At 46.3% G+C, this 17,390-nt stretch overlaps 1 protein-coding gene across 1 annotated transcript in view; it reads left to right on the plus strand.

The window, feature by feature from the left end:
• LOC138649786 (catalase-like) overlaps positions 1-13,528 on the plus strand; it is a 28,419-nt gene extending 14,891 nt beyond the window's left edge. The window contains exons 5-13 of the mRNA XM_069740470.1: positions 2,581-2,685; positions 5,693-5,818; positions 5,888-6,079; positions 6,421-6,573; positions 7,050-7,188; positions 7,481-7,608; positions 8,874-8,978; positions 9,230-9,310; positions 11,640-13,528. Of these exons, the coding sequence (XP_069596571.1) occupies positions 2,581-2,685; positions 5,693-5,818; positions 5,888-6,079; positions 6,421-6,573; positions 7,050-7,188; positions 7,481-7,608; positions 8,874-8,978; positions 9,230-9,310; positions 11,640-11,690 (1,080 nt within the window). The 3' untranslated portion in view covers positions 11,691-13,528. The remainder of the gene's footprint in view (positions 1-2,580; positions 2,686-5,692; positions 5,819-5,887; positions 6,080-6,420; positions 6,574-7,049; positions 7,189-7,480; positions 7,609-8,873; positions 8,979-9,229; positions 9,311-11,639) is intronic.
• The last annotated feature ends 3,862 nt before the right edge of the window (positions 13,529-17,390 follow it).

Here is a 17,390-nt window from a genome sequence, read left to right on the forward strand (position 1 = left end):
CCAACGATTAGGCATGTGGAAAACCCAACGAGTAGGCATCTGGCCCCTTTTGGTGTTTGATGTGAGGCCCTCGGGGACGGTAAATTTATATGACGAGGCTGTCTTTTTCGGGAAAATGAGTGCTACTCTCTACTGTTCTGTTATGGGGTCACTGATATGTTTCCTTTGTTTTTAGGGTATGGGCCAATGTACTGGTTAACTACTTACTTGCCAGATTTTCTAAACTATTTTTGAAGTCTTTGCATGTCAACAAAATTTGTTCTATCAACACCCCAACATTTGAAGACCACGCTCCATTTTAGGCCATTCCCTTTATCTGCCTTCTCAACATTTGTCTTGGAGCCAGGCCTCTGCGTCATGAACAAAAGAAATCCTTGCCTCTAAGGGGGATTACACTGCTACCGGTAGACTTTCCTGGCAGGTCTCTCCTACTTCTCAAAGCCTCAGGTATAGCCTAAAAGTGTTCTCCATCTCCGGGAGACTTGCCTGGAAAATCTCCCTTTCTTCTGGGAGTCTCCGGTATATTCTAGAAGAGTTGTCCTGCTCCGAAGAGACTTGCCTGGAATGTGTGTGTGTTGGCGTGGCCACCATGGTCTATAGTCTACATGATGATGTTTGACCAAAGACTTTCATGTAAGGGAATAAGCTAATGAGACATGAGATTATCCAGACGCTTGGTTCATTCATCCAATACAGTTGTTCCAAAAAGTTTAAATACCCCGGTAGAAATTTTGCTTTCTTGGCATTTTTTCAAAGTATGTGAATGATAACACCAAAACTTTTTCTCCACTCATGGTTAGTGGTTGGGTGAAGCCATTTATTGTCAAACTACTGTAGTTTCTCTTTTTAAATCATAATGACAACCGAAAACATCCAAATGACCCTGATCAAAAGTTTACATGCCCTCGTGATTTTGGCCTGAGAACATGCACAGAGGTTGACACAAATGGGTGTGAATGGCTACTAAAGGTAACATCCTCTCCTGTGACCTGTTTGCTTGTAATCAGTGTGTGCATAAAAGCTGAGTGAGTTTCTGGGATCCAGACAGACTTTTGCATCTTTTATCCAGCCACTGACGTTTCTGGATTGTGAGTCATGTGGAAAGCAAAAGAATTGGCAACGGATCTACAGGAAAAAGTAGTTAAACTGTATAAAACAGGAAAGGGATACAGAAAGATATCCAAGGAATTGATAATGCCAGTCAGCAGCGTTCAAACTGTGATTAACAAATGGAAAATCAGGAGCTCTGTAAAAACAAAACCACGGTCCGGTAGACCAACAAAAATGTCGACCACAACTGCCAGGAAAATTGCTCGGGATGCAATGAAAAACCCACAAATAACATCAGCTGAAATACAGGACTCTCTGAAAACTAGCGGTGTGGCTGTTTCAAGATGCACAATAAGGAGGCACTTGAAGAAAAATGGGCGGTATGGTCGAGTCACCAGAAGAAAGCCATTACTGCACAAATGCCACAAAAGTATCTCGCCTACAATACGCAAAACAGCACAGAAACAAGCCTCAAAAGTTCTGGAGCAAGGTAATTTGGAGTGATGAGAACAAAATTGAACTCTTTGGCTCCAACCATAAACGTTGCATTTGGAGAGAGGTCAACAAGGCGTATGATGAAAGGAACACCAATCCAACTGTAAAGCACGGAGGTGGATCGCTGATGTTTTGGGGATGTGGCAAAGGCACAGGAAACTTGGTCAAAATTGAAGAAAAGATAAATGCAGCACTTTATCAGCAAATACTGGAGGCAAATTTGCACTCATCATCTTGGAAGCTGCGCATGGGACGTACTTGGACGTTCCAACATGACAACGATCCAAAACACAAGGCCAAGTCAACCTGTCATTGGCTTGAGCAGAACAATGTGAAGGTTCTGGAGCGGTCATCTCAGTCTCCTGACCTCAATATCATTGAGCCACTCTGGGGAAATCTCAAGCGCTTAGTTCATGCTAGACAGCCTAGGAATTTACAGGAACTGGAGGCTTTTTGCCAAGAAGAGTGGGCAGCTTTACCATCTGAGAAAATAAAGAACCTCATCCACAACTACCACAAAAGACTTCAAGCTGTCATTGATGTTAGAGGGGGCAATACACAGTATTAAGAAATGGGGTATGTGAACTTTTGATCAGGGTAATTTGGATGTTTTGGGTTGTAATTATGATTTCATAAGAGAAAACACAGTAGTTTGACAATAAATGGCTTCACCCAACCACTAACCATGAGTGGAGAAAACGTTTTGATGTTACCATTCATATTCTCAGAAAAATGGCTAAGAAAGCAAAAATTCTGCCGGGGTATGTAAACTTTTGAGTACAACTGTATATTGTGGTATCATATGGCATGTAAAGACCTCAACACTGGAGAACATGACCCATAGCTGGTTGTAGGACATCTTGAATGGGACATTTTGGAGAGGACATCTGAAATCTATGTTTTGATGTTGGTGGGTCCCATACAGATCTGTAGTAAGAGGATCCACAATATGTCATCTTCTCCCACTAGTCATACATGACGCTCATCATGGAGTTTCTTCTGGATTTGTCTCACTCACAACCTATTCTCTTGTAGTTTCCATCACTTTCCCATGCTCAGAAGAGGAACCCTCAGACTCATCGTAAAGACCCAAACATGCTGTGGGATTTCTTGAGCCTTCGTCCTGAAAGCCTACACGAGGTACCAGACACCATGCGTTGCTCATTGTGAGGTTTTCGATTGTCCTGATCCACTAGAGAGATCACGTGGATGAGGCCACGGTGCGGTCTGATCCCGGCACCTTCTAATAGCGGCTGCTGATTAGTTTAGTGGAAGCCCTATTGGAAAGACAACCATGTAGAAAATGTAATTATTTGGCATTATGTGGGCACCATGACTGATATGTGGGTGCCATAGCTGGTATTATGTGGGTACTAATTAGTATTATAAAGGCATTATGGCTAGTATTATGTGAGCACCATGTCTGATAATGTCTTGGTACCATAGCTGGCATTATGTGGGCACTATAATTAGTATTATGTGGGCAATGTGGCTGGCATTATCTTGGTACCCTAGCTGGTATCATGCAGGCACTATAGCTGATATGTGGGCAATATGATTAGTATTATGAAGGCATTATGGCTGGTATTATGTGGGCATCGTGGCTGTTATTTTCTTGGTACCATGGCTGGCATTATGTGGGTACCATGGCTGGCATTAGAGGGGCACTATGGTTGATGTGTGGCTACTATGGCTGGCATTATGTGGGTACCACGGACGGCATTATATGGGCACTATGATTAATATTACACAGGCATTATGGCTAGTATTATGTGGGCACCGTGGCTGGCATTATGTAGCTCATTATTAACTAGCCCATATACCATATTCTATGACCAGTGCCTGGGTTTCTATACTGTACATGCCCTCCGATACCAGTAGATGGTTAATGACCCCACATCCTGTCTACACGTACGTCACCCACCTGGCTGGTATCATGTGGTCTCCATGGATAGCGTTACAATGGCACTATAATTAGTATTATGGGGCACCATGGCTGATATTGTCTTGGCACCATGGCTGGCATTATGTGTGCACTTTAATTATTATTATGTGGGCAACGTGGCTGGTATGTGGGCACTATGGCTGATGTGCGGGTGCCATGGCTGGCATTATGTGGGCTCTATGACTAGTATTATGTGGGCAGTGTGGCTGGTATGGTCTTGGTACCATGGCTGGCATTATGTGGCACTATGACTCTATGACTGATGTATGGGTCCCATGGCTGGCATTTTGCGGGCACTATGGCTGATGTGTGGGACCCATGGCTGGCATTATGTGGGCACTATGGCTGATGTGTGGGTGCCATGGCTGGCATTATGTGGGCACTATGACTAGTATTATGTGGGCAGTGTGGCTGGTATGGTTTTGGTACCATGGCTGGCATTATGTGGCACTATGACTCTATGACTGATGTATGGGTCCCATGGCTGGCATTTTGCGGGCACTATGACTGATGTATGGGTTCCATGGCTGGCATTATGCGGGCACTATGGCTGATGTGTGGGACCCATGGCTGGCATTATGTGGGCACTATGGCTGATGTGTGGGTGCCATGGCTGGAATTATGTGAGTACCGTGGCTGATGTGTGGGTCCCATGGCTGGCATTATGTGGGCACCGTGGCTGATGTGCGGATTCCATGTCTGGCATTATGTGGGCACTATGGCTGATGTGTGGGTGCCATGGCTGGCATTATGTGAGTGCCGTGGCTGATGTGTGGGTCCCATGGCTGGCATTATGTGGGCACCATGACTGATGTGCGGATTCCATGGCTGGCATTATGTGGGCACTATGGCTGATGTGTGGGTCCCATGGCTGGCATTATGTGGGCACTATGGCTGATGTGTGGGTTCCATGGCTGGCATTATGTGGGCACTATGGCTGATGTGTGGGTCCCATGGCTGGCATTATGTGGGCACTATGGCTTGTGTGGGTTCCATAGCTGGCATTATGTGGGCACTATGGCTGATGTGAGGGTCCCATGGCTGGCATTATGTGGGCACTATGGCTTGTGTGGGTTCCATAGCTGGCATTATGTGGGCACTATGGCTGATGTGAGGGTCCCATAGCTGGCATTATGTGGGCACTATGGCTGATGTGTGGGTTCCATGGCTGGCATTATGCGGGCACTATGACTGATGTGTGGGTCCCATGGCGGCCATTATGTGGGCACTATGGATGATGTGAGGGTCCCATGGCTGGCATTATGTGGGCACTATGGCTGATGTGAGGGTCCCATGGCTGGCATTATGAGGGCACTATGGCTGATGTGAGGGTCCCATGGCTGGCATTATGTGGGCACTATGGCTGATGTGTGGGTTCCATGGCTGGCATTATGCGGGCACTATGACTGATGTGTGGGTCCCATGGGTGACATTATGTGGGCACTATGGATGATGTGTGGGTTCCATGGCTGGCATTATGTGGGCATTATGGATGATGTGTGGGTTCCATGGCTGGCATTATGCGGGCACTATGACTGATGTGTGGGTTCCATGGCTGGCATTATGTGGGCATTATGGATGATGTGTGGGTTCCATGGCTGGCATTATGTGGGCACTATGGATGATGTGTGGGTCCCATGGCTGGCATTATGTGGGCACCATGACTGATGTGTGGATTCCATGGCTGGCATTATGTGGGCACTATGGCTGATGTGTGGGTCCCATGGCTGGCATTATGTGGGCACTATAGCTGATGTGCGGGTCCCATGGCTGGCATTATGTGGGCACCATGACTGATGTGCGGATTCCATGGCTGGCATTATGTGGGCACTATGGATGATGTGTGGGTTCCATGGCTGGCATTATGTAGGCACTATGGCTTATGTGTGGGTCCCATGGCTGGCGTTATGTGGGCACTGACTGATGTGTCGGTTCCATGGCTGGCATTATGTGGGCACTATGGCTGATGTGAGGGTCCCATGGCTGGCATTATGTGGGCACTATGGCTGGCATTATGCGGGCACTATGGCTGATGTGAGGGTCCCATAGCTGGCATTATGTGGGCACCATGGCTGGTATTAGGTAGCGCAATATTAACTAGCCCGTATTCCGTCTTCTATGACCAGTGCCTGGGTTTCCATATTGTACGTGCCCTCTAATACCAGGAGATGGTTAATGACCCCCCATCCTGTCTACACGTAGGTCACCCACCTGTTTTCGGACAAGGGCATTCCTGATGGATATCGACACATGGATGGATTTTCGAACCACGCGTTTAAGCTGGTGAACGCCCAGGGGGAGGCCGTGTTTGCGAAATTCCAGTGGACGGTGCGTATCTGAGGCTCGTATCATCCTGATCTGCCAGACTCTTCGTACGACTTCTCGTATTCCCTCCAGTCTAACCAGGGGCTGAAAAATCTGCCCAGAGAGACGGCGAAGGCTCTGGCGGCAAAAAATCCTGACTACGCCAATACCGATCTTCAGGACGCCATAAATAAGGGCGACTTCCCATCCTGGACATTGTGCATCCAAGTCATGACCCCGGAACAAGTCAAGAAGATGCCGTTCAACCCTTTCGATGTCACAAAGGTAAAAGAAGAAGAAGAGCCATTTTTGATCATTCTGTGTATCTTGCCCAATGCACTCCTTATAGGGGTTGTCCACTTTTTGAAATTCTACTTTGGATATATACAGTTCATTGTAAAAAAAACAAACAAAATAAGCTTTACTCATCCTCCCCGGATTCGTTGATCTCTCCCTTATATGGAAGAAGTAGGTGAGAAAAGGTTCCGACTACATATGGTTTGTTTGTAGTCTGTTACCATGGCAACACATGTCTCCATAGAAGCTATACACACAGTAATGATAGATTTTTTTCTTATTTCGGCACTTGGCACAGTTTCTCGCATCACATTTTTTTTTTATTACAGGTCTGGTACGAGGATGAGTTCCCGTTGATACCCATAGGAAAGTTTACATTGAACAGGAATCCAGTCAACTTCTTTGCTGAAGTGGAGCAGCTCGCCTTCTCGCCAAGTAACTTGGTGCCAGGAATCGAGCCCAGTCCTGACAAGGTCCTGCATGTAAGAGACGGCCGGCTGTGTGTATATGTATATATAATATGTTAATAGAGGAGAACAGATAGACAATGCCAGGTATAAATCTCAGGAGCCACTTTATCCTGGTGTAAATGCCGCTGTTCTCCTGAATCCGGTGATGTTTTTCTTTTTTTCCTGCTCCTCTCTGTTCCTGAGATATGGCCTTTTTTTCCCAGTATATAAATCTAGTCTGTTAGCCAAGCGGGTGTGGACTTCAGCAGTATTGTAGGCGTTGTCTAGAGGGTGCACGCCCACTTGGTTAAAAAGGCTAGATTTATATACAGGGAAGACAAGACCATATCTTGAGAACGGAGAGGAGCAGGAACGAACGAAAAACATCGCCGGATTCAGGAGAACGGCGGCATTTACACTAAGTAATAAAAATAAATATTAATCGGTCATCTTTAAATGAGACCTGCAAATGATAGGATCTAATCTCTTTGGATCTATGTTATTTCCAGGGGCGCATGTTTGCCTACGGAGATGCTCAGCGTTACCGGCTGGGAGTGAATTTTGCGCAGATTCCAGTAAACGCCCCGATGAGGTCTAGAGCCGCCAATGTACAGCGTGATGGGTTAATGGCAATGGGTGAAAATCAAGGTAAGTGGTGGCACATCACCAGAATATGTCCTCAGGACCGGTGGTCACTTACCGCTCGCTCGGGGTCCTCGGGATCGGTGGCCATTAGCCAATTATTGCCTGTCCTGTGGATATACTAGAAAGCTTTGCATGTTCTTTTGGGGTATTAGGAGATAAAAAATGGGGTGCACTGCTTGGGACCCCTCCATGTATCACATAGAATGACCCGTTATTTCATCGCAGATCGTGTGATTACATAATAATTTATCATTTATTCTGATGCCTAAAACTCATGACTTCATTTTCCACTAAGGAAATGCTCCGAACTATTATCCAAACAGTTATGGGGGTCCCCAGGACAGGCGTGAGTACCAGCAGAGCTCATCCAGCGTACAAGGGGATGTGGCCAGGTACGACGATTCAGAAGATAACGTGTCTCAGGTAATTATTACTCATGGTGCGATGGGAGCATGCCTGGGGCCGCAGGGGGGAGGAGTGGGACTGGGACTGTGGGGAGGAGCGGGCCTGGGACCGTGGGGAGGAGCGTGCCAGGGGCCACAGGGAGGAGCGTGTCTGGGACCGTGGGGAGGAGCATGCCTGGGACCACGGGGAGGAGCGTGCCTGGGACCGTGGGGAGGGGCATGCCTGAGACCGTGGAGAGGAACGTGCCTGGGGCCGTGGGGAGGAGCGTGCCTGGGGCCACAGGGAGGAGCGTGCCTGGGACCGTGGGGAGGAGCGTGCCTGGGACCGTGGGGAGGGGCATGCCTGAGATCGTGGAGAGGAACGTGCCTGGGGCCGTGGGGAGGAGCGTGCCTGGGGCCGTGGAGAGGAGCGTGCCTGAGACCGTGGAGAGGAGCGTGCCTGCGGCCGTGGGGAGGAGCGTGCCTGGGACTGTGGGGAGGAGCATGTCTGAGACCGTGGAGAGTAGCGTGCCTGGGAACGTGGGGAGAAGCGTGCCTGGGACCGTGGGGAGGAGTAGGCCTGGGGCCATGGGGAGAAGCGTGCCTGGGACCGTGGGGAGGAGGGGGCCTGGGGCCACGGGGAGGAGCGTGCTTGGGGCCACGGGGAGGAGCGTGCCTGGGGCCACGGGGAGGAGCGTGCCTGGGGCCACGGGGAGGAGCGTGCCTGGGGCCACGGGGAGGAGTGTGCCTGGGGCCACGGGGAGGAGCGTGCCTGGGACCGTGGGGAGGAGTGGGCCTGGGGCCATGGGGAGGAGTGTGCTTGGGGCCACGGGGAGGAGCGTGCCTGGGACCACGGGGAGGAGCGTGCCTGGGACCGTGGGGAGGAGCGTGCCTGGGACCGTGGGGAGGAGTGGGCCTGGGACTGTGGGAAGGAGCAGGCCTGGGGCCGCGGGTGGGGGTGGGGGAGCGGGCCTTTGGCCATGGGAAGAAAACAGGCCTGAGGCCGCAGGGAGGAGTGGGCCGAGGGCTGCGGGGAGTACCAGGTACAACTGTTAGGATTACTGGCCATAGATATGCAGAAAGTACTGGGTGTAGAACTGGGCCTAGGATCGGGGTAGGCCTGCAGGGAGCACTAGGCTTAGGACTACGAGTCGTACAGGGTGGGAAGGTCCTGTATAATTTGGGTGATCAGAGGATAATGTGAAGGGGTGGGGTCTTTCTATGATGTGCAGACCAGAGGCTGCCGTTGGTCTCCTACTCCACAATTCTAGCCTCTCGGGTCAGTCCTTCTGGTTTTCTTTGCAGGTGAGAAAATTCTACCTGGATCTGTCACAAGAGGAGCGGCAGCGGCTTTGTGAGAACATCGCAGAGAGCTTGTCTGGAGCCCAACTTTTCATTCAGAAGAGAGCGGTAAGCTACGATTCTTACACAACAATCAGTGGAAATCTATGCAGGCAGAGCTGCAGTGTAAAGCATGGGGGAGAGAAACAGTCTGAAAAAGAAAAAGCAGCCAAGCGGAACACAGCTGTGCCCCTGCCAACCATGGTAGAAAATGGCAGGTGGGCACCGAGTGATGGACGTCTGCTGCCAACATGTAGCTCGGATATTTCTATAGTTGTCCAACCGAGCCTCAAAGTAGTCGCCGTATTCTGTATTTCCAGGTAAAGAACTTCTCAGACGTGCACCCGGAGTACGGGAGGAGGGTACTGGTGGAACTGGACAAACTGGGAGCTGCCAAGCAGGTAAAGAAGAACACATGGCGGTCATGTTACATGGTGGTATATAGAGGGGCAGTCGTGGTATATAGAGGGGCAGCCAGGTTACATGGTGGTATATAGAGGGGCAGCCAGATTACAGGGTGGTATATAGAGGAGCTGTCAGATTACAGGGTGGTATATAGAGGCGGTCAGGTTACAGGGTGGTATATAGAGGAGCAGTCGTGGTATATAGAGGGGCAGCAAGGTTACATGGTGGTATATAGTGGGGCTGTGAGGTTACAGGGTGGTATATAGAGGAGCTGTCAGGTTACAGGGTGGTATATAGAGGGGCGGTCAGATTACAGGGTGGTATATAGAGGGGCAGTCAGATTACATGGTGGTATATAGAAGGGCAGTCAGGTTAAATGGTGTTATATAGAGGGGCAGTCAGGTTACAGGGTGGTATATAGAGGGGAGGTCAGATTATATGGTGGTATATAGAGGGGCAGTCAGATTATATGGTGGTATATAGAGGGGCAGTCAGGTTAAATGGTGTTATATAGAGGGGCGGTCAGATTATATGGTGGTATATAGAGGGGCAGTCAGATTATATGGTGGTATATAGAGGGGCAGTCAAGTTACAGGGTGGTATATAGAGGGGAGGTCAGATTACATGGTGGTATATAGAGGGGCGGTCAGATTACATGGTGGTATATAGAGGGGCAGTCAGGTTAAATGGTGTTATATAGAGGGGCGGTCAGATTATATGGTGGTATATAGAGGGGCAGTCAGATTATATGGTGGTATATAGAGGGGCAGTCAGATTATATGGTGGTATATAGTGGGGCAGTCAGATTACATGGTGGTATATAGTGGGGCAGTCAGATTACATGGTGGTATATAGAGGGGCAGTCAGGTTACATGGTGGTATATAGAGGGGCAGTCAGATTATATGGTGGTATATAGAGGGGCAGTCAGGTTACAGGGTGGTATATAGTGGGGCAGTCAGATTACATGGTGGTATATAGAGGGGCAGTCAGGTTACATGGTGGTATATAGAGGGGCAGTCAGGTTACATGGTGGTATATAGAGGGGCAGTCAGGTTACATGGTGGTATATAGTGGGGCAGTCAGATTACATGGTGGTATATAGAGGGGCAGTCAGGTTAAATGGTGTTATATAGAGGGGCAGTCAGATTATATGGTGGTATATAGAGGGGCAGTCAGGTTACAGGGTGGTATATAGAGGGGCAGTCAGATTACATGGTGGTATATAGAAGGGCAGTCAGGTTAAATGGTGTTATATAGAGGGGCAGTCAGATTATATGGTGGTATATAGTGGGGCAGTCAGATTACATGGTGGTATATAGAAGGGGCAGTCAGGTTACATGGTGGTATATAGAGGGGCAGTTAGATTATATGGTGGTATATAGAGGGGCAGTCAGGTTACAGGGTGGTATATAGAGGGGAGGTCAGATTATATGGTGGTATATAGAGGGGCGGTCAGATTACATGGTGGTATATAGAGGGGCAGTCAGGTTAAATGGTGTTATATAGAGGGGCGGTCAGATTATATGGTGGTATATAGAGGGGCAATCAGATTATATTGTGGTATATAGAGGGGCAGTCAAGTTACAGGGTGGTATATAGAGGGGCGGTCAGATTACATGGTGGTATATAGAGGGGCAGTCAGGTTAAATGGTGTTATATAGAGGGGCGGTCAGATTATATGGTGGTATATAGAGGGGCAGTCAGATTATATGGTGGTATATAGAGGGGCAGTCAGATTATATGGTGGTATATAGAGGGGCGGTCAGATTATATGGTGGTATATAGAGGGGCAGTCAGATTATATGGTGGTATATAGAGGGGCGGTCAGATTATATGGTGGTATATAGAGGGGCGGTCAGATTATATGGTGGTATATAGAGGGGCGGTCAGATTACATGGTGGTATATAGAGGGGCGGTCAGATTATATGGTGGTATATAGAGGGGCGGTCAGATTATATGGTGGTATATAGAGGGGCGGTCAGATTATATGGTGGTATATAGAGGGGCGGTCAGATTATATGGTGGTATATAGAGGGGCGGTCAGATTACATGGTGGTATATAGAGGGGCGGTCAGATTATATGGTGGTATATAGAGGGGCGGTCAGATTATATGGTGGTATATAGAGGGGCGGTCAGATTATATGGTGGTATATAGAGGGGCGGTCAGATTATATGGTGGTATATAGAGGGGCGGTCAGATTATATGGTGGTATATAGAGGGGCGGTCAGATTATATGGTGGTATATAGAGGGGCGGTCATTGAGGGTCCCAGCTGCCCCTTCCTCGCAGTATTACTTATTGCTGTATACCTCTTCTCTTTAGGCAGAACAATCCAATCTGACCCCGATACTACAGAAGGTGACCCTGCACTAAGCGCTACCATCCCCCACCATGTTACTTACACCTGCAGATATTATCACATGAAAAGTATGGAAGACTGTTTTGTTTTGGCAAGAAAACCTTGTCGTGTCTCCCTCCCCACTCTGCACTATAACCTCATCTGGATTTGGAAAAGTTCCGCTAAATCTTCATTTAATAAAAGGACCCCAACCAATTACAAGCTGGTCCTGTGCCGCACGTCCGCGGAAAGGGAAATCCTACAGAATGTGAAATCACAGTCTGCCACTAGATGGCGACATCACAGCGTTCGAGGATTGCCCCAAATCTGATTATCCCAAGATCAATTCCATTCACATGATCTATAAATCCAGAGATCACAGAGCCACAGACATTTCTGTACTCGCCACATATTACACAGATCTGGGAGTCTGGACGTTCTCTGCCAGCATTTATTAGCCCGAGAGCAGCACAGAAGAACAGTATGTGGCAAGAGCTTCATTTTTCTCCAGCATTGGTCAATACGGAGCAGTGATCAAATGGTGGTAAAACCCAAGGATTATATATGGCCCCCAGTGAATGATATGTCACCCACTTGCTTCACTGCCCCGGACGCTACGTAGCCTTCTAAGCCTTCTACGAGGCAACGAAACAGTGGTCGGACCTTGCCAGATGGCACATGGATCAGTGAGAACCAGTATATAGAACCGCAGAAAGCACCGAATGAAGCAGAGTCTAGGGTGCGGATACACAAAAGAACAGTGGATGTATAGACAATTCGGAATAGCTGCAAGCAAATGATTAATCGCAACTAAATGCTTACAGCAGGCAAATGGTTAATGGCAGACATATACTTGCAGCAGACAGATGGTCAATGGCAGTCATATACTTGCAGCAGACAGATGGTTAAAGGCAGTCATATACTTGCAGCAGACAGATGGTCAATGGCAGTCATATACTTGCAGCAGACAGATGGTTAAAGGCAGTCATATACTTGCAGCAGACAGATGGTCAATGGCAGTCATATACTTGCAGCAGACAGATGGTTAATGGCAGACATATACTTGCAGCAGACAGATGGTTCATGGCAGTCATATACTTGCAGCAGACAGATGGTTAATGGCAGTCATATACTTGCAGCAGACAGATGGTTAATGGCAGTCATATACTTGCAGCAGACAGATGGTTAATGGCAGTCATATACTTGCAGCAGACAGATGGTTAATGGCAGTCATACTTGCAGCAGACAGATGGTTAATGGCAGTCATACTTGCAGCAGACAGATGGTTAATGGCAGTCATACTTGCAGCAGACAGATGGTTAATGGCAGTCATACTTGCAGCAGACAGATGGTTAATGGCAGTCATATACTTGCAGCAGACAGATGGTTAATGGCAGACATATACTTGCAGCAGACAGATGGTTAATGGCAGTCATATACTTGCAGCAGACAGATGGTTAATGGCAGTCATATACTTGCAGCAGACAGATGGTTAATGGCAGTCATATACTTGCAGCACACAGATGGTTAATGGCAGTCATACTTGCAGCAGACAGATGGTTAATGGCAGTCATATACTTGCAGCAGACAGATGGTTAATGGCAGTCATATACTTGCAGCAGACAGATGGTTAATGGCAGTCATATACTTGCAGCAGACAGATGGTTAATGGCAGTCATATACTTGCAGCACACAGATGGTTAATGGCAGTCATACTTGCAGCAGACAGATGGTTAATGGCAGTCATATACTTGCAGCAGACAGATGGTTAATGGCAGTCATATACTTGCAGCAGACAGATGGTTAATGGCAGTCATATGTTTCAAGCAGACACTGGGTTACTTGGAATGTAATAAAAAAATTCTGCAGTTTTTTTAGTTCAGATTTTATTTTAACATTGTTAACTTTAAAAATCACACATTATGTTTGTTCTACAAATTAGCACTAATATCGTGATGCCAATTTATATATATATATATATATATATATATATATATATATATATATATATATATATACATATATATTTTATTTTTGGGGAGCCATAATTCTTTCTTTTTTTCTGAATGTGGACTTTCTTTTTATGGAGCTATGATTCTTTTCATTATTTTATTAGTTACATTTTAGAATACATACAACTTTTAGATTACATATTCAGGGTTGGAAAGTGTGATAAAAAAAAAAAATCAGCAATTCTTCCGTTTTGCATTTTTTTTCTCCGTGTGGAGGTCATTGTAGGGATACATTTTATAATATTGTATTATTTTGGACTGTTACTGATGCGGCAATATCAAGTTTATTTTTTTTTAAACTTTTTTTAATAATGGGAAACGAAGGGTGATATTTTATTAGTCACCTTTGGTGATTTGAATCTGCTATTGCTCATAGAATACTTTTATATTACAAACTATTACATAATTAGAAAACTCAGCCACAGGAGAGTTCAGTATGCCTTCAGGTGCTATGATAACACTATGGACAGCCTTCCATTGCGCTGGTAAGATTCACCATATATTTAACCACTTGAAAGCTGCTTTCACGATAGTGACATCTAAGGGGTTAAACTAGCTAGTGCTGATCACAGCCATCACAGCTGTTTCCAGGGGTGTCTGTCTGTCTGTCTGTCTATCTATCTATTATCTATCTATCTATCTATTATCTATATATTATCTATCATCTATTATCTTTCTATCTATCATCTATCTATCTATTTATCTATCTATCTATCTATCTATCTATCTATTACAGCTGAAAATCTCAGCATATGAAGTATAGCTGTAGTTCTATAAATGACCACCAGATGGCACCACTATTTTAAACAGAAAAATTACTTAAAAAACACCAAGTGTAAAAAAATGGGCTCATTTGTGGGGTTTGTTTTTATGATGTTTGTTAGGTTGTAAAAATGAGCTGGTAATGATTCTCCAGGTCAATATGATTCGGTCAATACCAGACTTGCATAGTTGTTTTTGTTTGTTTTTTTTAATCATTAGGTGCTGAAAAACCTTTTGGAAATTTGTTTAAAAAAATATTAATTTGGTTTCGGTGACCATTTTCTGAGACCTGTAACTTTTTTGTTTTTCCATGTGACGGCTTTATTGATGATATTTTGGGGTACCTGCAACGTTCTAATTGCTTTTTTAGGAAGGTGCGGTGACCAAAAATGGCCATTCTGGCACTTCCGATTTTTTTCTTTATAACATTTAGCATACAGGCTCATTTTATGTTTTGGGAGATCAGACTTTTATAGATGTGTTTGTATCAAATATGCATATTTTTTAGTCCTCTAAGGGTACTTTCACGTTGCGTTCAGTAGCCCCGTCAGGGCATACGTCTGACTTCCATCCCTGCAAAATGGGGTCTGAACGTATGCGCCGACGGGGCCATAGGTTGCATTGGTGATGGCCGTGCAAACATGCGCTCTGTCCTGCATCATTTTTGGGAGTGTATGCCTACAGGAGGCGAATGCTCGGGTAAAAAATGCACGGCAAAACTCATGGACGCATGCACAAGATGGATGCGCATTCCCTACTCCCTATAGACATTTACGGCATGTCCATAGAAGAGGAATTGCTCTATTCAATAGCTAAGCCAGCCTCCTTCTTTGACTATGTTTTGCCAGAAAAGGGGTCTGGCTTAGCATTTATCCACACCAGTCGGCCATCCCTCTTCATGCATGGCAATGATAAAGTAGCCTTGCCAATCCCGTGCTCGAATGAGATAGCTGAAGATAAGGGCGACCGATGCACCTCCACTTCATAATATTGGATTTTTCCAGTCTTGGACAAACACATCTGCGGTTCACATCACACGGGTCCAAATCCCTGATGTACAAAACAGATAGCGGTTAATGAATGATGGAGTTGGCGCTGAGCGACGCTGCTGCTCAAATAAAGGGGATGAAGAAACAACTTAACCGTCGGGGCAGGGTGCCAGATTGGCACAAGTGTGATATTTGCCCAATAAGCATACAGATGAGGGAGGACTCTGCCCTCCCCTAATCGCTCGATCAAATTCCACATCAGTCAGGGAGACAGAGGTATTAACCCCATGGTAATATTTGCAGTGAGTGAAGTAACAGGTACCGCCATGGGGTGCACGATGAGCCCAGGGGGTTATTAATGCAGGTAGGGTACTGTGCAATAACACATTATTTATGTCCTGGTTCCGTCTCTCTTGACTGTTATTATAGCCTTTACCATGTCCATGTGCAAAGCAGCAACAATTCAATTCATTTTTACCCTACACTATTCTGGGAAATTTAAAAAAAAACATTCCAAGTTCTAATGTAATTTTTAAAACTTTTTGTAATTTTTTTAAACAAATCGGGCGTAAAAGGAGTACAAATATGGCAACCTCGAGCGCCTCCATTAGCCTTTAGTTTGCAACAGAAACCTATGTGCCTCCTACAAATTGTGTTGTGGGGCCCCAATGAGTTGACAAGAGGAGTCACCATCCCATTGTTCAAGCCCCCAATAGCCCCCCTGAGTTCAAACCATTTCTGTGCCCCATATTCATGGTGGTCTGTGCCAAGCCAATAACTGTGGAATCAGGACCAAAGGGTAAGTAACTAGCTGGACATGTATTACCGGAGCTCCTGGATGATTATTTGCCAGATGCTCTTTTTCTCATAAGAGATTTTTAGATACAATCACTCAATTTATACCATAAAAAGATCATTTAAAATACCCATGTATCAAACTGAAGTTTAAATTAAAAAATTGCATAACGCGGTGTAACATACTCCGTTAACGCCGCCATTGAATGCAATGTCGGACGCATCGCCTAGCGCACGCCCAGAGTGGGCGTGCGCTAGTGATGCGCCGTCATTGAGTGACGGACCCGAGACGCGGGCTGCAGCATTTCCGGGTCCGTCACTGCTAGCGCACATGGAGCTAGCAGAAGCTCCATCTGCGCTAGCGTGATGTAGCGCAGGCACTTGCGCTAGCAGCAGCCCGTTAGCGTATGTGCTGAACGGGCTGCTGGAACACAATGTGACCCTAGCCTTAGAGTAAATGGCATAAAATAATCGAAAAAAAGTTGACACCAGAGTTTCATTTTTCACAGCCTCTCAGCCCAAAAATGCAATTAAAAGCAAAACAGTATAGAACGACAGACCCCCAAAATTGTATCAATAAAAATGCAAAACAGCGAGGCCGTGCTCAGCTACGAACGAAAAATAAAACATTATTTTTCGAAAAACGGGAGAAACGAACTAGAACTAGTAATAGGGTTAGTATCTTATCTTCAGTCCCAGGCCATCAGGGGCTTTTCCCTGCGCTGGGCCTCACCGCCCATCACCCGCTCCTCCCCTAACAGAAACAGCACAAGGAACAACATTTCTAAAATCTCACTCACATGGTGCATTTTTTATCTTGACTTTTTGACCTGTCGTTCTTTTGTTTTTAAAAACGCAGCTCGTCAATTATTTCAGGGTTTTACGAGTTTTTCTCCATTGAAATAATAATGGGGGAAAAAATGCACAAAATTTCTGTTGAGGTTTACTGGCGTTTTTTATGCAGAAAAAAATGCATAAATAAAAACTGCTACGTGTGAACGTGCCCCACAACACCTCTGCCCCTCTCTAATCCTCCTATCTTCTTTTCCTTTCTTTATCTGTCCCTTTCTCCTGTGTTCCTCTCTTCTCCCTCTCTCTCTCTTCTATGTCTCCCTCCCTTTCTCCTTTGTCTCTTTATTTCCCTCCCTCTGTCTCCTCTCTCTCTCTAGTCTCCTTT

The sequence above is a fragment of the Ranitomeya imitator genome, chromosome 9 (assembly GCF_032444005.1).
Source record: "Ranitomeya imitator isolate aRanImi1 chromosome 9, aRanImi1.pri, whole genome shotgun sequence".
NCBI lineage: Eukaryota > Metazoa > Chordata > Amphibia > Anura > Dendrobatidae > Ranitomeya > Ranitomeya imitator.